This window comes from Cervus elaphus, chromosome X (genome assembly GCF_910594005.1).
Source record: "Cervus elaphus chromosome X, mCerEla1.1, whole genome shotgun sequence".
Classification (NCBI taxonomy): Eukaryota; Metazoa; Chordata; class Mammalia; order Artiodactyla; family Cervidae; genus Cervus; species Cervus elaphus.
In genome coordinates, this window is record NC_057848.1 from 139,313,986 (window position 1) to 139,339,654 (window position 25,669).

At 36.3% G+C, this 25,669-nt stretch overlaps 1 protein-coding gene across 1 annotated transcript in view; it reads right to left on the minus strand.

Moving 5' to 3' along the window:
- CFAP47 (cilia and flagella associated protein 47) overlaps window positions 1-12,459 on the minus strand; it is a 479,971-nt gene extending 467,512 nt beyond the window's left edge. Inside the window, exons 1-3 of the mRNA XM_043897451.1 lie at window positions 12,079-12,459; window positions 7,739-7,890; window positions 4,185-4,300 (exon numbers count right to left, since the gene is read on the minus strand). Coding sequence (XP_043753386.1) covers window positions 4,185-4,300; window positions 7,739-7,890; window positions 12,079-12,459 — 649 coding nt within the window. The remainder of the gene's footprint in view (window positions 1-4,184; window positions 4,301-7,738; window positions 7,891-12,078) is intronic.
- Between the last annotated feature and the right edge of the window lie 13,210 nt (window positions 12,460-25,669).

Genomic DNA, 25,669 nt, shown 5'->3' on the forward strand with positions numbered 1-25,669 from the left:
AAATAATTTAGGTTGTTATAACTATAAGGCAAAAAAAAGATGATGACCTGTTATAAAAAAAAAAAGTGACAATGGGACAAAAGAAAAATAGGATTACTGACATGATAAGGATGTGGATAGACATGATTTAATAATTGACTCAGGAAGCGGGTAGAGGGTGAAAAGGAGGGAGATGTCAAGGATTTTGCCAAATTTTTGACTTGGCCATCTACATGGTGGTGACATTCAATGAAAAACAGAAAAGAAGAACTTTGGGGGAGAAGTTGAGTAGTTTAGTTTTAGACATGTTAAGTCTGAAAAACCTGAAATAAATGCAAAGTCTTGTATAGACATCAGTTAAGTAACAGGAATGGAAGCGATTGCCCAGGGAGAGCAGAGTGACTGAGAAAATACGAGGGTTCATAACAAATGCTAGGGAACACTCACTTCTAACGTACCGAGAAAAGGAACAGCAGTCCGCAAGAAAATTAAGGAAGATGGGAAAAAAGAATAATTCTAACATCAACAGTATTTATTGAACATGTTATGTATGTCAGAGAGTATGTTAAGCATTTTATTAATCATCACCACAATTATATGAGGATGGTATTATGTTTATCCCTAATGTATAAGTGAGGCAATGAATATTCGAGAAGTATAAATTGTTTGCCCAGGGCCTCCCAGCCAGTTAATACTGTAACCAAGATTTGGACTCTGGAAGACCTCACTCCAGGTCAAATCAAATAAATGAATGCTCACTAAATGCCTAGTATATGCCCAACACTGTGTCACACATGAAAAGTATGTTGAGATTTCATGGCATTGATTTCCAAGAAAACAAACAAAAAATACACTGAGAATAAGTAGTATGTGCTTCTCTGGCTAAGAAAAGATTCTTAGGACCACTTCTGGGTCTGATTCAATTTAGCAAATTTCCTGCTTTAGAGATGACGATAGGCTTTTCTAGACAGTGATGTCAAGAGATGATGCTGATGATCAGGGGAAGAGAGGCAGCGGGCATTAACAGCAAGAGAAAGGTCATATATGTGGGGTAAAATAAACCTAAAGGAGTCCTAAGGTAGCCACTGAAATCCAGAAATGGTGTGTAAAGATCACTCTATGGACTTTTAAGACTATTCCACATAATAACATGGTAGTAGAAAAAGTACCTAAAGATTCAAGAGGGGAAGAGGGAAATGTTTGCAATTCAAAAAATGCTGTTTTTTTTTTTCAATCTTCAATGATTAAAAACTAAGAAACAATAAAAACATAAAAGAGGAAATGGAGTTTACCAGAGCACAAAACACTAATATTAGAAACATCTTAAAGACTAAACCATGCTTTTTCAAAGTGAAAAGATAAGCACTACTTGGTAAGTTAGGCAAACATTCTTACAAGGGGCAATACAACAAAATTTATTTGACAACATTCAGCTAAATCCATGGATAGTTACTCCATAATAGATTATTAAGGAGAGGCAATGGCACCCCACTCCAGTACTCTTGCCTGGAAAATCCCATGGGCAGAGGAGCCTGGTAGGCTGCAGTCCAAGGGGTCGCTAAGAGTCCAACATGACTGAGCGACTTCACTTTCACTTTTCACTTTCATGCATTGGAGAAGGAAATGGCAACCCACTCCAGTGTTCTTGCTGGGAGAATCCCAGGGATGGGGGAGCCTGGTGGGCTGCCGTCTATGGGGTCACACAAAGTCGGACACAACTGAAGTGACTTAGCAGCAGCAGCAGCAATAGATTATTAAAATAAAACATCATGAAGTTGTTACATAGATAAACTCTAGCATCTATGTCAGTGAGAGTACCACAGAGAGAAAACACAGCTACACAAATCATGAACTTGCCAAGTGTGGCTTTTTAATGTTCTCTTAAGTATACATAAGGGCTTCGCTGATGGTTCAAATAGTAAAGAATCTGCCTGCAATGCAGGACACCCAGGTTCAATCCCTGGGTCAGGAAGATCCTCTGGAGAAGGGAATGACAACCCACTCCAGTATTCTTACCTGAAGAATTCCATGGACAGAGGAGCCTGGCTGGCTACAGTCTAAGGGGTCACAAAGAGTAGGACATGACTGAGCGACTAACGCTTTCACTGAGTATTTGTAAACACTTAATCTTTGATTCTAAAACTATAAAATATTTGTCACATAAAATTCTTTTGGAAAATTTTATTAAAATCATCTTTGGTTGCTGAATCTATTTTCTGCTTAAGTGTTTTTCTTCATGAAAATACATAATTCTCATGAATATTTATATATTGTGTTTATGGGTAATGAGGACTTTATGACACTTTATGGGCACTTGCTACTGTGAATATAAAACATACTATCAGTTTTGATAAGGGTAGAAAAAAATATTCAACTCCAAAAATGAGGGACAAAGGCAGCAGAAAGAAAATGTGTTTCACTGATAACAATTTGTTTCAGCTTGCAAGGTAATGGCAATTAACATTTCATAATATTCAATTATAATTTACAAATAATAGTATTAACTACAATACCATGCACACATACTAAAAGTTAACGTGAATTACTCTTCCTAAAATGTATGGACTCAGGTCCATATGTGTACTTTTATTAAATAAAGTAATATTAAACATTCAATTAAAATTCAAATGTATGTTTTTTACTTATAGAGAGTTTTTATATGTAATAAAATGTACAATTTGGTAAGATTTTAGAATAAAATCTAGAATTTAGAATCAATTTAGAATAAATTTAAAATAAAGAGAGGATATGATCAAAGCATTAAAGAATTTGTAATGGACAACAGTTATGAGAAATTTTGGAAAGTAAAATAATACAAATAAAATTCTATCAATTACATATCACTGCTCCATAATCAGATCTAAAGGACTATTTAGACCAGAGTAACTCACCATAAAAGAGTTCAGCCTTAACACTGGAGTCAGGCACAAATGGGCCTAATATTCCACAATCTCACAGAATTCAGAAATTCAAACATTTAAAAAACAAAGTATGGAAAGTGAAATAAGTAACATTCAGTGAGGAACAACTATCAGTTTTACCTGTTTATATCCCAGGAAGAAATCAGTAAAGTATCAGACTTCCTTTGTCTTAATAATTTCCACTGTTCATTCCAGCAGCCCCAGAGAATGCCCTCACTTAGTGTAAGACAGGTTTAGATATAAGACCTGTTTCATGTACCCAAAAAGCAATCTCAAGAGAGAAATGTCCTGCCTGTCTGGAGCTTGTCCTCATCTCAGCTTGAGAAAAATGTTTGCCTTATCATCCCAGATGCTGACCATTCAATCAAGAGAATGAAAGGCTAAGTGATTGTATACCTACTATATATCAGTGAAGACACAGGCACATGTGTGCACGCACACACACACCCCTAGGCCTTTATGCAAACTGTTAGGTCCCAGTAAGAATCTCTAGAAATAATCTCATGGAGAAGAGAGAAGCACTTTTTCTTTCAACAAAATGTTAGTAAGAGCCTGTAAGTAAGGGATCAGTATGTGAATTCAAAGTTGCATATGATAGAGAAAAAGAACAAATCTTTGCTGAGTACTTGTGATAAGTCAAGTACCATATTACAGCCTTCGGTACATACATAATTAACCACAATATATTTTATTAGTCAGTTTATAAATGAGGAATCTGAAATTCAATGTTCTTAAAGATACTCATCCCAGATCACACAGCTTGGAAGGCACTGTGCCCTGATTCTATTTCTGGAAAGCTCTAAGGACTGTGTCACTTCTATGACACCACTCTATGTCTATCCTCAAGGAGGTCATCAGTCATCTGAGTCAAGTTATATTAATAAGAATCATAAGGATGTAGATTCATCTTTCCTGATATTGCCTATCAGGTTCTAAAACAGTAATCCTACTTAAGGACCTTCAGTTTTGAACTTTTTCAAATGACAGACCTAATTTTTGAGGGGCAGGGTGAACCAGAGAATACATTAATTGCACAAGAAAGACTGAAGGCAGGAGGATAAGGGGATGACAGAGCATGAGATGGTTGGATGGCATCACCAACTCAATGGACATGAGTTTGAGCAAACTCCAGGAGATAGTGGACAGGGAAGCCTGGCGTGCTGCAGTCCGTGGGGTCACAAAGAGTCAGACATTACTGAGTGAAAGAACAATAACAATATATTTCAAACATTACCGATTTTCTTCCAAAAGTTTAAGTTAATTTATAGAAGAGAAAGTATTTACCTGGCACACTGCCATGGTTAATGATACTAATCTCTTTACAATACACTTTACTACAGGCAACCAAAGTCCCAAAATTAACTTCAGGCTCAATTTCCAATTGACATGATGGAATCAACCTAGAAGAGGAGAAAAGAGGACCATATGATGAATTTTAACAACTATAACCTCATAGTTAAATCCACAGGGACTTTTATCTTAACTCCTTAAAAGAGATTTCAGTTTCCTTACAGGTCTACTGGTGGGACATTTGTCAGTAAACAAAATTGTGAAATGAAGACACAAAAAAAGATAACGAGAGACATTTTAAATTAAAAAATCAGATTTTGTGCCTAAATACATGGAATACCCTCCCAAGTACTCACCTTGAAAGGTTACCCGTGTATCTCAATTTTTTTGCAGCTCAAAACATACTTGGAACTCTATTCTGAAATCTCCACCTAAACCATATATTCTTTTGCCCACCCCCCGCAGAAGGGGCGGGGGCATACATACACCATATGTTCTTTTGCCCCCTCCCTCAAAAGGGTACCAGTTATCTTAACAAAGTAAGTCATTTGGATGATGCCATTTCTGATGAAATAAAAGAAGGTGGGATACTATAAAATATCACTTGGAGACTAAGAAAAGGTCAAAGAACAAAAGGATACAATTGATTTTTCATGTGCCTATCTATAGCACATGTTTTCATAAGCATTTTAAAAATCCATTCTAATCCTATATACATGTCTCATAAGGATATATATATATACACATATATGCTTTTAATCTGGATACTAATTTAGTTTATAAGGCATCATTAAGAATATTATCCTGTTTGATATTAACAAATTTTCTGAAAGATAGGTAAATACTATGGCTCCTATGCTACAGATGAAAAACAAAAGACTTAAACAGCCTAGATTATTTATCCAAGGAATTATCTAGATATAACATTGAGGAACTTAACCTTGAATCCATTTTGCTAGATTTCATGTACATTACCTTAGAAACCTAACAATGATGACAATATCAATAATAAATGTAGTAATAACAGATCTTTACTGAATCTTTAGGTTATATGCCAGACACACGAATTAATTCACTCCACTTAGGATACAACCTCCAAAATATAAACATATACATGCCTGCATACAATCATATATACATACAAACATACCAAAATTCACAAATAAAAATACCTGAAGAAAACATTCACAAATACTGTGTTACTCATTGATGTCTGGGCCTTCTTTCTGGGATCTGTGTTTATACATGTTTTTGTATTATTGGATAGGTACAGACATTCCAGAGATCAGCCAGGACTGTCCTGTTTATGCTGCATATTCTAAGAAACACCCATGTTCTTCTCATAAAGAGACTGTAATTTTGTGACAGAAAAAGATCAATGACCTTGTACATCTCTTTACAATATGCTTATGTGTATATACACAATTGTGTTAATAAAGAGTTTATAAGATCTAAAAGAAGAATAATAATGCAAACAATATAAGATGAAAAGCTGAACATTTTTTCAAAGTTTTTCTCTAGCTAGGTGTGGAAAAGAATCTTAATAATTTCTTGAAAATCTTTCACACATACACATACATATAAATGTAGATACATGCATACACATATATATGGTTTAAGGAGTAAGGGTGTGGTGATATGGTAATATTTAATAGTTTCTCTGGCTTTCCTACTGGTTTGTCTTCCTCTTGTATAAAAAAATTCTCTGGTCCATATGCACCACAACATGTCAAGACATTTGACCTCTGAGGACGAAAAGAATCAAGCCACCTATCAGGAGAAGTGCCTCTTGACTCCAAATGCTCTCTGCAAAATGAGTTACCAGTTGAACCTTATCTAAGGGCCACACTTGAAGGAAATTCTGGAGAAGGGAATGAATGACCAACACACTAATACCAAGTACCAGTTATCTCCAAACTTGGAAATGCTCTCAAAGCTAAATAAATACCTTCCTTTTTCTTTTTTTAAAATAAATACCTTCCAATGGTGCAAAGGAATAGCTTATTCCTTGCCTAAAATGTGTCAACTGTTTGATTCCTATGCAAAATGGGATGCTGTGCTAAAGCAGAATTTCTTAACATGGAGAACCCAAATAATTGCACATCTAAATTTAGTTCATGAAAATGATAAAAAAAAAAAAAGAAAACACAAGGGAAACTATTAAAAGGCTTATATCTAATACTAATATTAATATTTCAATATTAATTCTGCTGGTGGTGGGCAAATAGAAACAAAGAAATAATACCTATAGAATCATATTTTGCTGTAAAAAGAAGGATTGTGCAAGTATATATATTAAAAATATCTAAAAATTTTATAATAGCTTTAACAGGTAATTTTATAATGAACAGAACAATACTTTTTTCAATGTAAAATGAAAAGCACAATGTCTTGGTCAAATAAATTATTTGTATTAAAATTAATCTCCAAATCAGTTATTTAATTCTATATTATATTCATTACACTAGTCCATATTCTTTAGCCAATCTCAGAAGAGCACCGTTTTGATTTTCTTGAAGCCAAACGTCTGCATTACTTAAAATTCTGTGAGGCAAATACAGCAATAATTTAAAATTAAATTAAAATGTGACTATGGGGTAACAATAATCCATTTAGGAATATATACAACATACGAATAGAAAGAATGCTGGTTATCATAGGCTGGAAAGTAGGAGAATTAGGGAGATTTTGTTTAAGGGTACAATTTGGGAACTAGTAAATAAATATGTTCCAGAGAGCTAACATACAATATAGTGATCACAGGCAACAATAATATATTATAAATTTCAATGCTGCTAACAGACAAGATCTTAATTGTTGGCCACCACAGGAAAGAAATGATGACCAAGTAAATGTGATACAAGTGTCAGCCAACCCTATGATGGTAATATGTTACAATGTATAAATGTATCATATCAACATGTACACCATCAACTTATACAGTGCTATATTACTATGTCAATTGCGCTTCAATTTTTTTTAAGTAAAATAGGATTAGAAGGAATAATCATTTAAGAAGTATAGTAGCAAGTAAGTCAAGAGAAGAAAGTGGCCCACAGAAGCAATAATGATTAACTGTGTCTAATGCTGCTGAGAAATCAAGTAAAAGACAAAGGAGGTACCAACAGACTGGCAATATGCAAGAGCTACTTCACTGGAAAGCTGGGGACGATAGCCAGATGGATTTTGTTGGAATGAGAATGAAAAGTATGATTGTGGAGACAGTAAAAATAGCATTTTAAAAATAAATCTTGCAATCAAAAGGTACAGAAAATATGGCAGAAATAAAATAGGATGTGAGTTCAAGGGAAATAAAAGAATACAAGCAATTGTCGAATATCTCTAAGTGATTTTAATAAAAAACAGAAAGCTAGTCTTTCATTTGTTTTGAACACTACAATTTGCTAAAAAATCTGTTCTTGAAGTTCAGTTTAAGGATACTGTAAATACAAAAAGCCCTATTAGAGAAAATAGAAAATATTACTATGACTCTTATTTTCATCTGAAAGATGCTCAAAATGTTAACCTTAATTATGAAGAATACATACCCAATTAGAGGGATCTCTATTGTTTTATTTCCTACTGAAATAAGAAGTTGGTCACACATGTCTTCATTCTTATCAGGATGATATTCCACCACAGCTGTTGTCTGAAGGCCAGAAGCAAGTGCTTTATCCAGACTGGTCAAAATCAGTTTGAACTTCAATGGAAGAGAAAAAAAAAAACTTACACATCTTAACTCCTAATAAGAAAATAATATGAGCAGCTGTAGTAAGGAGTGCACATTATTTCAAGAGATATATTAATATACAGACAATATTCCTGCCCTAATGATTCTACATGCTTCAGATATACTTTTAATGGTAAATGAACTGAAACTGAAAATGCAGTCAGTCGAGAAATATGTAAATATTCAAGGGCTCCTTTAGAAGTATGAGGTACTAAAAAACAGGAAAAAAAAAAAAAGGAAAGAGAGCTGTGCTGAGTCGCTCAGTCATGTCTGATTCTTTGTGACCCCATGCACTGGAGCCTGCCAGGCTCCTCTGTTCATGAGGATTCTCCAGGCAAGAATACTGGAGTGGTTTGCCATGCCCTTCTCCAGGGTATCTTTGCAACCCAGGGATCCAACCCAGGTCTCCCACATTGCAGGCAGATTCTTTACCATCTGAGCCACTCAACATACACCTTTAGAAGTATGAGGTACTAAAATACAGGAAAGGGGAATAGTAATCTAATAAAAATATTATTCAATCTAAATACATATATAATATACATGTACAAGCACCCATCATTCATAAATACATATAGCATTTTATATACTTTCTGCATGAGGACTTGGACTTCAGAACGTGGAGGAAATATAAAAAGGAATAGACCGAGGAAAAAGAACTTTTGTTCTTGAAAAACATTTGCTAGACTCCAGGAAGACCTGAAGAGGGAAAGAGAAGAACTTCTATGTATTAAGTACTTCTGGTAGGTCAAGCATTCGACAACTATTAGCTCATTTAATATACTTCTACAGCCCTGTAAGGCCGATATTAAGGCTCCCAGTGTAGAGATGAGAAACTGTAGGTTTCAAGAGTGCCTGTAGGTTCAAGAGTGTCAATGAGGACTTAAAACATACATCTATCTGACTCTAAAACTTAAGCTCTTTCCCCACAACTATAAACTCTTGAATATATAATCTCTTAAAAGAAGCATCTTATATATTCCTTGAAAATTACATAATGTTTAAGTCAGGGATTAATCAGTTGTCATATGAGTGATGCAGACCTAAGTATCATGAAAATCCAAGAGAAAACATGATAACTGTGGGCTAGGAATGAGCACACTCAACGCAGGTTTAGAGGATGGATGTATAGGGTAGAGAAGAAGCAAGAAAGATGCTCCCTGTGGAGGCAGAAATATCTCAGGCACATGCAGAGAAAAGAATAAGCAAAATAAACTTTCAGCAGTCAGCTAATAAGCTAGTCTCGCTAGGCAAAGAGCTTCAGTGAGTAACAATGGAGGTCAAGTTGAAATGAACTTTTCAGGGCTTTTAATACCAGACTGAGTACAAGCAGTGCTTTCCAGCAATGAGGGTAAGAGAGTACTGGAAAGATGTGTTGATACAATTGGTCTAAAAGTGTCATCTTTCCAGCAAAAAATGACTCTGAGACCTCATAACTACCACAGCCCAACTTTCAACCCTCAATTACTAAAAAAGAACAACGGATAAATATAGGTCTTTGGGTGCCAAAAGTCCACATAGCAGGTTTGATCATCTTCCTTTAAAAAAGAAGGGCAAGGAGTGATTCAGCAGCACATACCCAAACTACAAGTTTCTTAGCACTCTTGGTGGTCTGCAAAGGTGTCAAAGGCACCAACCCTACTCTTAGGAACTTATGATGTGACCTCTGAGGTGAAAGTAACATTTACCAGACACAAGTCCAAACTCTAATGAATGTCTGCATATGCAATTACTATCCAGTAGGGGAGAAAGAGACATGATTGAAGTGACTTAGCATGCATGCATGCATTGGAGAAGGAAATGGCAGCCCACTCCAGTGTTCTTGCCTGGAGAATCCCAGGGATGGAGGAGCCTGGTGGGCTGCCGTCTATGGGGTCGCACAGAGTCGGACACGACTGAAGTGACTTAGCAGCAGCAGCGGGGAGAAAGAATTTGGAGATAAGAGAAGATTTGTTTGAGAAAAATGAAAACTCACTTTTGACGCTCGGAGATGGACAGGATTTGGAAGGCAGTGATTCTTACAGGAGGGGAGAATGAAAACATGGGTCAAAAGAAAAGGAAGTCTGAACCAACATGGGTAAAAGGACAATTGCAAGAAAGACTGGCCTGACAGAACCAGAGGCCACATGAGTCAGCAGAACACTGAAGACAGGACTGGGTCTTAGTTTTCTAACAGCAACCCACAGTAGGTGGCATACATCACTGCATATGGCAAATAGTAGGGAATGCAGGACCTTGGAAAACGGAAAAGAAGCACTGACGTGTGTTAAGAGAATTGTTTCCTAAGTAACTACAATAGTGACGACAGCAATGCTCTTTACATAGCACCCTGTTTTTTTTCTTGTTTCCTCCAAGACAGTTAATATATTGTTTACTAATCTATCTCTTCCTTAAATCCCTTTACACCTATGAAAGACCAGGAGTACACATCATGATCTTGCAACAAATATAAGTTCACACTGATATCGAGCTCATAGCTTTGGCCTCTAACTAGTAAACCTGTCTGGCCATTCTCTTGCTAATGTCAAGACCTGTGTTCTACACAAAAATCACACTAAAATGAAAGATATTATTTTTCTTCTGACTGCATAAGAACAACTTATACAAATGTCTCCTAGACATCCATAAAATAGTGTTTGCCCACATCTGGGATTTACTGCCAACTTGACTTTTTTTTTTTTTTTTTTCCAACTTGACTTTTAAAAGAAAATATATCCAGATGTACATTCAATTGTTTAATACATCTGTAGTGAACTAGTGAAATAATAAATGATTTCTCTAATTTTATAGTGTTTGTAGCAATCAGGTACTTCCTGATTTAAAGGGTTAGGCTCTGTATGATTTTATTACAAAATAAACACATTACTACTGTCAAAACATGTAAATACAAAAATCCATAAAGAATGATTCCATTTATATGAAACCCAAGAACTGACTATTAATCTGGTTCATTACAAGTTAGTATAGTGGTCACCTACCTCCATGGGGTGATTACTCCAGGTACTACAGAGAAACTCTGTAGTGTTGGAAATATTCTATGATTTGATCTAAGTGGTAGCTACATGGAGATAAATGCATATTAAAAATCCATCAAGCTTTACTTCAAGTTTCTGTGCACTTTAGGGTAGGTAAACAGTACATCAGTTTTTTAAGTGTAAAAAGTAGAGCATAAGACTGGCCTGACTGAACCATAGGCCACACGAGTCAACAAAACACTGAAGACAGGACTGTGGATTCATTTTCTAATAGCAACCTACAGTAGTTAGAAACATATGTAATCTTAAGTGAACCTTTCCGTATCTGCATAGAGAAGTCCAGCTGCATTCAGTATCATTATTAGGACTATTTCACGAGAAAATGCAGTTATGCATCACTTCCACATCAAAAATTATTTTCACCTGTCCTATATCAAGTCTCCCTGAGAACATGTGATCATAATAAACTAATATCCATTCGTTCACACAGAAAGTCTAAAATAACAGTGACAGAGATGAAGTTCTGTCAACTTTTAAATCAAAAGAAAGGTGAAAAGATAGGGATAGCCTCTTAGAACATTAATTTTGCTGATTATTCAACTTGTACTAACTCCCTCATTAGTTTTGTTTTGGTCGCTGCCGTCTCATCAGGGATCAAACCTGTGACCCCTGCAGGAGAAGCATGGAGTCTTAACTACTGGACCATCAGGGAAGTCCCCTCCCTCATTAGTTTCTAAGTTTTTTGAGGGCAGAACTGTCTCCATTTTACATGGCTCACACCTACTTTCTATTTTGTAGCAGGTGCTAAACAAATGTTTGTTACAGTACGAAATAATAACCCTTCCTGCTATCCTACAGTAGCTGGAGTAATCAGGCACTTTATGACCCAAAGGGGAGTTAATAGAGAATAAGTTGTCATAATTCTACATTATGAAGCATAGCTTCTTGGCTGCTAAGAGGAGAGACACATAAAATCCTCTTCCCTTTTCCCCCCAAACTCCAAATGAAGGAACTGGGAGATTCCAGATCAACTTTTCTCTCCTGTCTCCCAGCCGCAAGCAAAAAGGAAAAAAAAAAGAAACAAAAAGGCCAGCCCACCAAATCACCGCTTCACAGGAAGCTCAATTCTGCCCGCACCCGACTACTCCCCAGGCCCTGCTCTGAACACCCCTGGGTGTGTTACCTGTGGCTTGACAGGCTCCTGAAAACGGATTTTCTGGTTGCTTCGGCCGAGATTGTGTACGGTAACTGGGAGGCGGTAGACCCTCCCTGCCAGCGCGTCCAGAAATTTCACTTCCGACGGGGTCACTCGCATCTGTATGTCTTTCTTTGGGGTCTCCAAGTCCCGGACCACGAGGGAGCTCTTCTCGGCCTCCATGGCCGTGCTCTCTGTAGCCCGCAAACCGTCGCGGACTTGACCACGGACCAGCGTGGACGCCGTCGCTAGGCAACCGCCCGACGCCACGCGCTCGCCTCCAGCCCAGCCGGCTTTGGCGCCGCCCAAGCTGCGCGAGCTGGCAACCTCACAGATTCTGGAGAAAGTACTCGGTATCCCAGGTGTCATCAGAGTAACTGTAAAACGTGCTTTGGTCACCCAAATCCCAGCCTGGCAGGATTTTAAGAGGCCGCTGGCGGGGTGGGCATTTTCCTAGACCTTTCTGAAGATTAAGTTTAAAGAGCAGTGAAAGTATGTGCCCAAGTACGCAGCAAGATGTAACAGAAACGGAGGAATGCAATGGAAACACAGCCAGATCCCCCTGACTCCGGCTCAGTTGCGTTTAGGCTAGTGTTTCTAAAAATCTACTAGCAATCCTCTGGGTTTTTGTTAAAATTCATAATCTGTTTTCAGTAGATCTGGGGCAGGGCCTGACAGTCCCAGGTGATTCCAATGGTGCAGGTTCAAGGACCACACACTGAAGAGAGGCTATAAAAATTTTAGGTCCTCTAGGTGTAAGTTTCTTCATTTGTGAAAGAAGGCGCTGCTCAGAAGATTCAGATCAAACATCTTCATGTTAGATGAGCACCTTTCCAACAGGTCTAAATTCACACTGCCCAATCCATAATCTCTCCTCATCTTGCATCTGCTGTGGTAATCCTTGGTTTCAAAACATTAGGTGAATGCTATTACCCTGCCTCAATTGCCTCTGATAACTTCACAACAGTTTCTTCCACAGACCTTTATTAATTTGCAGCCAAGCAGTGCAGAAATGGCTCCCCCCTCCACCCCCTTGTTTTAAAAACTATATAGAATTTCCCACTCACATAAAAATTTATTTATAATTAGGTGCTTTCATTTCCTCACTGCCATGGCACATAATTTTCACTCTGAATGGACTAGCCTTTCCATCATCCTTCAAGACCTAAATATCCTTGCAGAAAACTTTCCCACAATTGTTTTTACAAGATTCTCACAGTTCTAAGATGATCAGTAAGTTATTACTTCACTATAAACTATAAAGACAATTTTTAAAATTTCTTGGAATTGTCAATAGTTGAAAATAGTGGAAGTAGTGGTGGTGAACATTGTGATTTACAGATTCTTATGAACTGAGTAAAAGCACCTGCATAATTTTTTCAAATTTCTCTATATTATGACTTCACAAGTGGGAGATGTGAGTCACACCTGGATTTTTGTGCTAATCACTGCTATGGTATCACAGTACAAATCCAGTGTGTATCTTGTAGCCCCTATGCAGGACACAGCACAGAGAAGACAACAGTGGCCCAACGAACTTGACTGAATCAAGACCACAGTCCATACAAAGCCCTCTCATCAACTTCTGCCAAAACTGGAAATTCCAAACAGGTCTCAAAATTGCCTACTGCCCATTCTCAAGCAGACTGTCTCAAGTCTAGACTTCTGTATAGATCCTAAAGATACAGTGATGCAAATCAAATGGAGAACAATGCATCCCTGTTCTGTTCAAACTCTCATCAGTGATGGCACATAGCTGTCTCCAACCTCCCCAAGCCTAGAGCTCAATCTGTTGCCCTTAGTAACTATAATTAAACCTTCTGGATTTTTTACCTCTTTTTTTAACCTACCCTAAATGTAAACTTTAGATACAGTACTCTTAACACTTGCATCATGTGTTTAACTCCAAAGTATCTTCTCCAAATTCTATTATCAAATAGTGGACATATGAAGGGTGAATTGTAGGCTGTTTTTAGTCAAAATTTTAAACTATTCATGATTATGTAGTAACTTTAAGGCTGGACAAATAACATAACAAGAGATTTTTACATAACAGTGATAAGAAAGATAAACAGTACCCTTTCTATATGTGTGTGTGTGTGTGTATAATTTTCTAATATGGAGGCTTCATGGAGAATAATTTTCATTATATATCATGGATGAAATGTGTGTGTTCATCTTTGCCAGATTTCCAAGGCAGCATGGTTGGCAGGACTTTTATATAAAAATCAAAGTAGGCACTCTGACTGGAATACTTTATATATTATAAATAAGGTTAAATTTTATTCCTCATTATAATAAATGATGAACTAACTAAAATGAGGACTTGAAGATTAAGTGGACATGCTAAATGTCCACTGCAGACTTGCCATTCTTCTACTCTGAATTAGTTTAAGAGAAAAAATGTAACTATCAATTAACTATAAATTTTGCCATGTGAAACAGATATCAGAAGTCCTACTTCATATGTAACTAGTGGAAACTCTAATGGTGAGTGTGTGTGTTAGTGTGTGTTAGTCTCTCAGTTGTGTCCGCCTCTTTGTGACCCCATGGACTGTAGCCCACCAGACTCCTCTATCCATGGGATTTTCCAGGCAAGAATACTGAAGTGGGTTGTCATGCCTTCCACCAGGAGATTTTCCTGACCCAGCAATCAAACTAGGGTCTCCTGCATTGCAGATGGATTCTTTACCATCTGAGCCACCAGGGAAGCCCCTAATGGTGGGTAGAATCTCTGAACACCAAGGAAGGGATAACAAGGAAGTAAGTGAAATGATCCCTAGTAAAATTTTTGGATGTTTGCCTCTATATACCTTTAAGGGACTGAAAAAAGTTGATGACAAAGGGAAAAAGGGAAAACACTGGATATTATTGATAATTTAAAATCTTCAAAAGTTTTGAATTATTTTTTGAAAAGAGTCTGAATGAAATCCAGGAAAATATATTACAGTGGTTAGAATACTGATTAAAAAACAGGAGTTATTGAGAAAGGGCAAAAAGAACTCTCTAAGTGGTTAGAATACTGATTAAAAACAGGAGTTATTGAGAAAGGGCAACAAGAACTCTCTAAGTACAAGAGTATTAAAAGTGTGGTAACCATCATGTTTATAAAATAATTTAAAAGTCAATAGTATACAATGAAATTCACTAAAGTTACATATAAAATGTTCTTCAAGATAATAAAAAGCTATGCCAATAAGAATAGATTGACCAGACTAATGTCTGGAAAGAGTAGAATAGCATTAATTACTTGGCAGAAACATAAACAGAAAAATTACCATTTTCACAGGGCATATAGTGAATGACAGAAAAGCCACTAAACAACCCAGGTCAAAGGATACAAGTTTCTCTATCGCTAAAAGCAAGTGTGTCTTACTACACCCAAATGTCATTGCAGAGATTGCTAATTGTGCTTCAGTATCCATTTATATACATTTTCCATTTACATAAATTTTCCATTTACTGTGGAAAATTCTTAAAGAGATGGGAATGCCAGACCACCTTACCTGTCTCCTGAGAAACCTGTATGCAGGTCAAGAAGCAGTAGTTATAACTGGACATGATACAATGGACTGGTTCCAAATTGGGAAAAGAATATGACAAGGCTGTATATTGTCACCCTGCTTATTTAACTTATATGCAGAGTATATCATGCAAAATTCTGGGCTGGATGAATCACAAGCTGGAATCAATATAGCTGGGAGAAATATCAACAACCTCAGATATGCAGATGATACCACTCTAATGACAGAAAGTGAAGAGAAACTAAAGAGCCTCTTAATGAGGGTGAAAGAGGAAAGTGAAAAAGCTGGCTTAAAACTCAACATTAAAAAATTAAGATCATGGTATCTGGTCCCATCACTTCATGGCAAATAGATGGGGAAAATGTGGAAACAGTGACAATATTTCCTTAGGTTCCAAAATCACTGCAGATGGTGACTGCAGCCTGAAATTAAAAGACGCTTGTTCCTTGGAAAGAAAGCTACGATAAACCTAGACAGTGTATTAAAAAGCAGAGACATTGTTTGGCTAACAAATGTCTGTGAAATCAAAGATCTGTATGGTTTTTCCAGTAGTCATGTACAGATGTGAGTTGGACCATAAAGAAGGCTGAGTGCTGAAGATTTGATGCTTTAAAACTGTGGTGCTGGAGAAGGCTCTTGAGAGTCCGTTGGACTGCAAGGAGACCAAAGCAGTCAAACCTTACAGAATCAACCCTGAATATTCATTGGAAGGACTGATGCTGAAGCTCCAATACTTTGGCCACTGGATGCAAAGTGCTGACTCATTGGAAAAGACTCTGATGCTGGGAAAGATTGAAGGCAAAAGGAGAAAATGGATAGCAGAGGATGAGATGGTTAGATAGCATCACCGACTCAATGGACATGAATTTGAGCAAACACCAAAAGATAGTGAAGGACAGGGAAGCCTGACGACTGAACAACAAGTAGTGTACTTCCTTCCTTATAGAAGATATAATGATAAATACACACACTGTAAGGATACATAACATTGTTCATTGTTGTTGTTGTTGTTCAGTTGCTAAGTTGTATCCGACTCTTTGCAACCCCAAGGACTGTAGCACACCATGCTTCCCTGTCCCTCACCATCTCCCAGAATTCACCCAAGTTCGTGTCCATTGAATCAGTGATGCCATCCAACCATCTCATCCTTTGCTGCCCTCTTCTCCTTTTGCCCTCAATCTTTCCCAGCATCAGGGTCTTTTCCAATGAGTCAGCTGTTCACATCAGGTGCCCAAAGTATCGGAGCTTCAGCTTCAGCATCTGAAATGTATCCTGGTATAAAAATGATATATTGATCCAGAAAACCTCAACATCATTTAATGAATAATTACTAATAATAATTACAAAATATGGTCCCTCAAAAGTTATATTTAGTGCTGCATTAGCTGCACTTAGCAATTGGACATGAATTCTCTCAATAGCACTTTCCCTTATTTTTTCCCTGGGAATTTCTTGTTGAGATTTAATACTTCTGTCAAAGACATTATCACTTTCATACACTGACTTACCTATTTTTTCTCTTCCATTTGTATTCATAATTGCTTTTCTCTGTTATTGTTTAATATATCTAGGAAACTGCTTGAAATTTTTATTAATAATAATTATTTTAATTATCTTTCACTCTTTTTCACAGTTTCAACATACCTTGCATTTTTGCCCTTTCCCTTTGTCCTACATTTTCAATTCCATTTTCCTCATTTCTTCCTTTAAGTTTATGCTTTTGCTGAAGTAAAAATTGCCATTTCTTTCTGTCCTTTTATTTGAGTTCAGTATTTGATTGGTGAACCACATAACACCAGGGCTTTAGATAGGGCTAGTCTCATAGTATAGGCTTTGTATCAAATTTTATTGGGCTATAAGAAACTGATGTTTATTGAACTATAAAATGCAACCACCATCCAATCAGGACCTGAAAAATGTGACTAGTTGATGACTGAAATCGATGTGAAAAAAAGTCTCCAAGTGGTGATTATGAAAGGTATTGTTCATCAAATGATTTAAGATACCTTCATTCCTCAACTCATTTATATCTCTATATATACTTTATTTCCTGTTTGACCCCAGTGAATCCCAAAACCCCTTTGGTATTACTTATTTCAAATACAATTTAAAAATCTGTTTCCAAAGGGCTTATGAGACTGGTGAAATGAATGAGACAATTTAAAAATCCATTCTGTAACCAAAGGGGAGGAAAAACCTGTAAAACAGGTAATGAAAAAAATCTTTTCAATTACTGGTTCAACAAGAAATATGTGTCAATGTATATATAATTTGATATATTCATTTTCAGTATGCTTTCCTTATCTATAAATCAGAGAGCTTATTCTTAGATAGGTTGAAAAGGAGTCTGGGGCTCTTGAGGAGGAGAAAGGGAGGAACGTTTTTGTTTTTTCTATGTTCCTTCTCTTAGTTAAGACATTTTGTCTTAAACTCTGAGTTGGTAAGAGGACAATCTTTAAGACAAATTTTCTTTAAGCCCAGAGTTAATGATTACACAACAAAACAAGTTATCTTGCTCAAGGGTGTGTTTTTCCTTAAACTCTGTACTAATGATTATATAATAACAATGTATCTTACTCCAGGACATGTTTCTCCTTCTTAACAGGAAGAACTAATCTTCTAATCTAGTTCTAACTAGAATCTAACTAGTTCTAACTAGAATCTTAGAACTAATATAGTTAGAAGCTAACTAGTTCTAACTAGAATCTAGTTAGAATGAATCTAGTTAGAACTAATCTTCTAACTAATCTTGTTATCTTGTTATGTTGTGGGAGTAAGTGTGGTAAGACCTTTCTATTGTTAGTAACCAGCTGAAAAAGTATATAAGGCCTTCATAAGACTAACCAGTGGGGCACTCTCTGCCCTCTTCTGATGTCTATGTCAGAAGCTTTTTCTGTCCCTTTTTATACTTTATTTTTATACAGAGTTTTATAAAACTCTGCTACACAAAAGCTCTGAATGATCAAGCCTTGTCTTTGGTCCTAAAGCTAAATTCTCTTCTTCAGAGATCACAGATCTGACACCATTCACCATAAGCTATCATAAATTTATAAATAGCTGATTTTTCATAATAAAGAGTGAGTCTTTAAAAGGACACTTTTGAGACTAAAGTATACCAGGAATTCCAGCAATTACAACTTTGGGACAGGCATGGGATGATGGGGATGAGAAAAGGAAGTTTTGTTCCTGTCAAATAGTTGGAAAAAATATAACTTGTAGTGTATCCAATTCCATCATATGGATAAATGTTGGATAAACTCTCTTTTTCAACCTTTTAAACATATAGCAGAAACTCTCCTCTGCCCCCCTCCATGAAGGAGCTTTTCTAAATTTTCTTACTTTGTCTCTTCTTCCCCATTTCCCCAACCATCCCACTCTCCCTTCTCCTCATTCTTCTTTGTTTTCAAGCTTAACCTTCAATAATCTCTCTTGCAACCAAATCTGCACACAATTTTCACACATGACAGACATTTCTTTTATATTAATACAATAAAAAAGAAATTAGGATACCAAGACTTTCTTGATGTAATGTGAAGGGATGCTATGATACATGTTAAGTAGAATAATTTAAAAATTTCTGATAAGAAAGAGAAAAGTTGCTGGAAAAAGAGAAAATGTTTCTGAGTTCAGAAGCTTTAAAATCTAGTTCTCACTCAATCTCCAGTGCTCAACAGAAATATATGTGTATCACATCTTCAAGTAACTTACAGATAGTATTTTCTATGTGTGCCACAATATGAAAACAGATTGAAGTGAAGTGAAGTCGCTCAGCCGTGTCCGACTCTTTGTGACCCCATGGACTGTAGCCCACCAGGCTCCTGAGTCCATGGGATTTTCCAGGCAAGAATACTGGAGTGGGCTGCCATTTCCTTCTCCAGGGGATCTTCCTGACCCAGGGATCGAACTGGGGTCTTTTGCATTGCAGACAGATGCTTTACCATCTGAGCCACATGGGAAGCCCTACGAAAACAGATTAGAGAGCCTCTTTTCAGGGAATTTCTGAACCAGTGAAATAGTCCTTTTTTAAGATGAGATGTTAATTTATGTACTTAGTGATGGGAACTAGATGGATCTGCCTCTTCCTAAAATGGAATTTTTCACCTATAGTCAGTCCTTTACCTAAAATATTGTGCTCATTCTTGGGAATTGTTTGTGTGTGTGTTTGTGTGTGTACGCTCTTAGCCAAGTGTCTGATTAAAGATATTTGACTAGTACATTTTAAAGCATGGTTCACGGAAGGGCCTCAGTCAAAGAACATTTTGTTTCTGGTCCATGATGAGTACAGAAATTGAAAGGGAGAGTTTAGACACATTAATAGCAATTTGATATTGTCAGACCTTATGTTCTTTCTCCTCATGATGAAGGAAATCTTCTGACAAGTTATTTCACTGCATTTGCCATAGGACATTATGTTCTGAACTGCTGATATTCCACACATGGTTTCATTTAAAACTGTATAAGCCAGATTTTTGGAAATGAGTTTTTGATCAGTGTGACTCAACTGGTCAACTTATAAATGGGCCAGGCCATATCCCTTGGAAGAGTGCGATGTCCTTAAACATTTATAATCCTAATACAGAGGAAGAGGTAAGTTCTGACAGCAAAGAGGGAAGTTTACACCTTTCTGTAGGGCCAAAGAACAGAGAGACCTCGACTCTCATATGGGTAAGGCTGACTAGAGAATTCCATGTGTGAAAACTGAGCCAGCACCCTAGGTGAAAGCCTGATGGAATCACTATAGACCAATATCGTTTTTTCATAAAAAGTGACTCCATTCTTATGCTCAGAATTCCTTGGGAATAAAATTAATAAAGTGCAAGAACAACATGTGGGGGGAAAAAAGAACAGGTCAGACTCCTGGGGCCCTAAAAGTGGCTTCTTTTAGGAAGAAAATAGGAAAGCAATCTTCCCTAATAATAAGCCTAGTTATTATAAGTCTAGTTTAAAAACACAGCCTGGATCTCCTTTGTGCTGTTAGGGATTCATTTATTTGGAACTAAATTTCAGTCTTCATGGACCCATAGGGAGTTCACTTTAACTTGTATCCATTCTGATTGATTGGTAACCTTTCTGTACCAGGAGTTAATATTTTCAATATCATCTATGGCAGTGTTCCTCCTTAAAGTCTTCAGAGTAGGTACAGGACACAGCAGCTGTTCTGTCTTGAAGAGTATCCTCAAGCATGACAAAAAGAATGGAAGCAAGACCTTAGAAAAAGAAACTTAAGATATTGTCTGGGAGCACAGGAGGCAGTATACTTGTCAATTCTGAAAAATAGCTGGAGAAGAGATATTTTTATGGGAAATTGTCCTAGCTTAAGTTTCCACTCCACATGCAACATATAGTTGTGTTCTGGGAGTTGGGTTCGTGTGTGTGTGTGTGTGTGTGTGTGTGTGTGTGTGTGTGTATGCACATGCACTAAAATAATTTAGGTATAAATTTTCATTGATTTCATTGGTTCTATTATTCTTTAAAAACAGTATGTATGTCATGTCATATGCCTTTGGCTTATGATTCTGTTGAGATTCCCAGATCTCCCTCCCTTCATCTCTTCTGTCCCATTAGGGAATTTTTCAGCCATAGACATAAACTCAAAGGTCTACAGATATGGGGTCTTCTCAGACCCTAAATTCACATCTAGGGAATAAGTAGGATGATTATATACAACGTTTAGTAAGTTTGATTTCAGTGGACTGAAAGAGTTATTCCACTTAAATGTCCATTGTACTGGGAGGGCATAGACAAGAGTTCACTACATTCTTTTAATTCTTATTTAATGAGATGCTGCAGATGGATGCAATCAGTTCAGGAAATTAGTGTTCTTGAGAAGTCACTTATAAATATATTCCAGATGCAATCTACATAAATGGGAAAGAAATAATATCTCTTTCTAATGCTAGCACCCTATGAAAGCCAGCTCTTTCAATTGGAATTTGACCCCAATTTGTAGGTAATGGAATAAGCACTCAACCAGGAGGTCCAAATAACTGACTGTATACCTTAATAATTGCTATCATTTATTTAATGATATTTTAAATTTTATTCAAGAAATACTTCTATGGTACTGGGTATCAGACACTTATTTAAGGGCTTTATGAAAAATAATTATTTTATTCTCCCATAAAACCCCATGGAAGTACTGTTATTTTCCCTACATTACAGTAGAAGAAACTGAGGCACAAAATGGTTAAACACATTGCTTCAGGTCACAATGCTAGTAAGTAGCAAAGCCAGGATTTGTAGCTGGATAGTATGGCTCTAGAGTTTGTTCTCCATAATCATTACATTATGCTGCTTGCTATAGGATAACCACTATGCCAGAGTAGAAAAGGAGCATTCCATTAAAATCTCATAAACCATGCTATGTAGGTAGCTAGCCACTTAGCCTATGAATAAAACCAGTTGGAGAGATCAATATATTCTTACACACTATAAATAGATACACTATAATATGCATGTATTATATGTTCTTAAGTGAAGTGAAGCGAAAGTCGCTCAGTTGTGTCTGACTCTTTGACCCCATGGACTATACAGTCTATGGAATTCTCAAGGCCAGAATACTGGAGTAGGTAGCCCTTCCCTTCGCCAGGGGATCTTCCCAACCCAGGGATCGAACCCAGGTCTCCCACATTGCAGGCGGATTCTTTACCAGCTGAGCCACCAGGGAAGTATATTATTAATACACATGTCAACATATAGTCTTAATACACATTGTTATGCATTAAAATATATATTATACTATTCAATCACTTAACACCATGGCTCAGCAGGTAAAGAATCTGCCTGCAATGCAGAAGATATAGGAGATGTGGGTTCGATCCCTGGGTTGGGAAGATTCCCTATAGTAGGGAATGGCAACCCACTCCAGTATTCTTGCCTGGAGAATCCCATGGACAGAGGAGCCTGGTGGGTTATGGTCCATGGGGTCACAAGGAATTGGACTTGACTGAGTGCACTCGCACACAATATGATTGTAATAGCTTTTGTTCCTACTTAGATATTTTAAGGTCTTAATATACTACAGCTCAGGCTCACCAAACTATGGTCAGAAATAGTGCTCAAATCTCATTGACCTTTTTCTACATTTTCCTGTCTTGAACTACATGTTACATATGTCATGTCTTATTGTGTCAGATAGAGGTCATAAAATGCAATACAAGCAATTTTTGACCAATGTTCATGATGTACAATAGGCTTACTTGATGCTGGCTAAGATAATATATTGTAGTAAAGGTATGCATGTACCATATACTTACTAAATGATTTTTTAACATGAGTAACCTAAGTCATTTATCTTATACACACAGATCTGGTTAAGAATTCATCTTCCCTTTTCTCACCACTTTTGAATAAAATTTTGTCTGCCCTTACCATGACCCCACCATGTGAAAGTCATGAAACCTTTTGGAATTTAACCCCGCTCAGTACCTGAGCAAAAGTAGCCAACATTGTTATTTGCTTACCCAATAGTTATTAATTAATAACAAACTTCTTCATTGCTAAATTTTTGCTAAAAGAAAGAAAAAAAATTAGATGAAGAGTTGCTTGGATAAAGTTCCCTAGTAGATAAATGATGATTGGTCATAGACTATGCAACTATGACAAACATATTCTTTAAATCATCAATTTTCCAGTCTACCTTGTATCTAGGCTTCACTAATGAGACCACTTTGTGTTAATACCATTTAAGAAAAAGTCTGGAAGAAGAATAGAGGCCTCTGGGAAAGTTCTGCTTATGATAGGGCCAAATTTGAGTGGTGCCACCCTTCCTCATCCTTCCTGCCTTAAGATGGGGTACAGTGACTGAAGATGGAATAGTCATGTTTCAGCCACTGAATCAACAAATATAAAGAAAAAAGATGAATACACTAAGTATGGAGAGCAGAAAGAAATTGCATCAATAGAAATAGCAGACGAACTACTTCCAGAGTTCATGCTATGTGAGAAAACTCACACTTGTTTAAGTCCCTGTTGGAATGGATTTCTGTTACTTGTATCAGAAAACATATCCAATCAATATCACCAAAGAGATCCCAGGCACTTAATATACTGAATTTAATTATCCAACTAATAAAATGGTAATCAACCAGCTATGTCCCTAGTTTATTCACTACCTTCATACTTTTCTACACACATCCCAAGATCACCACTATGCATAATAGAGTGTGACAGTATCTCATTAACAACGTGTCATTCATTAATTAAAAAAATAAATATTTAATGTTACTGAACACTTTCTATGTGCCTGATATTCTGCTCAACAGTTGTGAAAAAAAATGTCCGCTAGGAACATTCTCATCCTAACAAAATTTTACAGTCTAGTGTGGGAGAAAGATTCTAATTACATGTTATCATAAAATAAATATATTTGATATAAGTCTAATGAAGAAGAGATATATGTTGCTACAAGACTATAAATTGAGATTTAACTAGTCAAAGAAATCACAAAGGCTGCCCTGAAGAGATAATTAGTGTTTTCCTGAAAGTTAAAGAATGAATAAGTAAATTCATAAGAGATACTGGCCTATAAATTTCTTTCTTATGGTACCTTTCTCTAATAGTTGGTATCAGATTAATGCTGACCATGTACAGTGAATTGAGAAATATTCCCTCCTTTTCAATTTGTAGAAAAAGATTTTGCATAATTGGTATTATTGATATTGATTTTATTTCTTCTTTAAATGTTTCAGAATTCACCAGGAAAGTAAAGTTAGCCTGCAGTTTTCATTGTGGAAAACTTTATAAATTCCATTAATTTACTAGATATAGGGTTATTCAGGCGATGTTCTTCTGTGAACTTTGGTAGTTTCTGTCTTTCAGCAACTTACAGACTCATATAAGTTATTGAGTTTATTAACATAAAGTTATTTATCATAACTCCTTATCAATTTAATATCTGAAAAGTTTGTAGTGGTGCTACCTCTCTCATTCTTGACACTGGAAATTTGTGTCTTTTCTATTTTTGTGATCAGCCTGAATACAAATTTATTATTTTTATTGAGCATCTCAAATAACCAGCTTTCAATTTTACTGATTTTCTCTTTTTTTTTTGTTTTAAACATCATTGATTTCTGTTCTGATATTATTTTCTTTCTTCTGCTTACTTTATGATTATTAGCTTTTCTTTATCTAGTTTTTTAAAAAATAAACTGAAGACATTGCTTTGAGACATTTTCTAATATAGGAATTTAACATTTTATATAATTTTCTCACTAAACATGGCTTTAACTGCATCACACAAGTATAATACATTCTTTTTTTAATTTCCATAAAGGTCAAAATACTTTCTAATTTCTCTTTTGATACATGGATTATGTATATTAGTTTTCAAATATTTTGAGATTTTTCATACTTTTGTTTTTATTTCTAATTTAATTTCATTGTGATCAGAGGACATACTTTGTATGAATAGAATCCTTTAAATTGAATAAAACTTGTTTTATGACCCATGCTATGACATATCTTGGTAAACATATCAGGTGCACATGAAAAAAAATGAGCAGTTTGCTGTTGTTGGGTAGAGAGTTCTATAAATGTCAATTAGTACAAATTGGCTGATAGCATTCCTCAGGGCTTCTTTATTCCTACCAACTTTCTAACTACTTAGCCTATCAATTATTGCCTAAGAGGTATTAAAATGTTCATCTATAATTGTTGATTTGGAGAAAGATGGGGAGGGAAGTGAATACTGTCTCTCCCAAATTCACATTTCCTTCTACCCCACTGTGCCATTGTGTAAAAATCACATGGTTTGGAAGGGATTGAATATATCCAAAGCTCTAGGAGCAAGCAGTGACGGGTAAAGTCGATCAGGATTATCCCACTTTTGTGCCAAAGTGACTGATTCAGGTATCCTTTCAAAGGAAAGGATAGTTAATTAGGAAAGTCAAATTAATAGTTAAATAAGTTAAATAGTTATTTAAGGATAGTTAAAGATAGTTAATAAGGAAAGTCAATTAATCTGTGATAGTCTCCTAGTTGACAAGATTGGTTCAGCACTCTATTTGATTTATTATGTTTCAATCAGTGGTTTGCTGAAGGCCTCTTAAAATAAA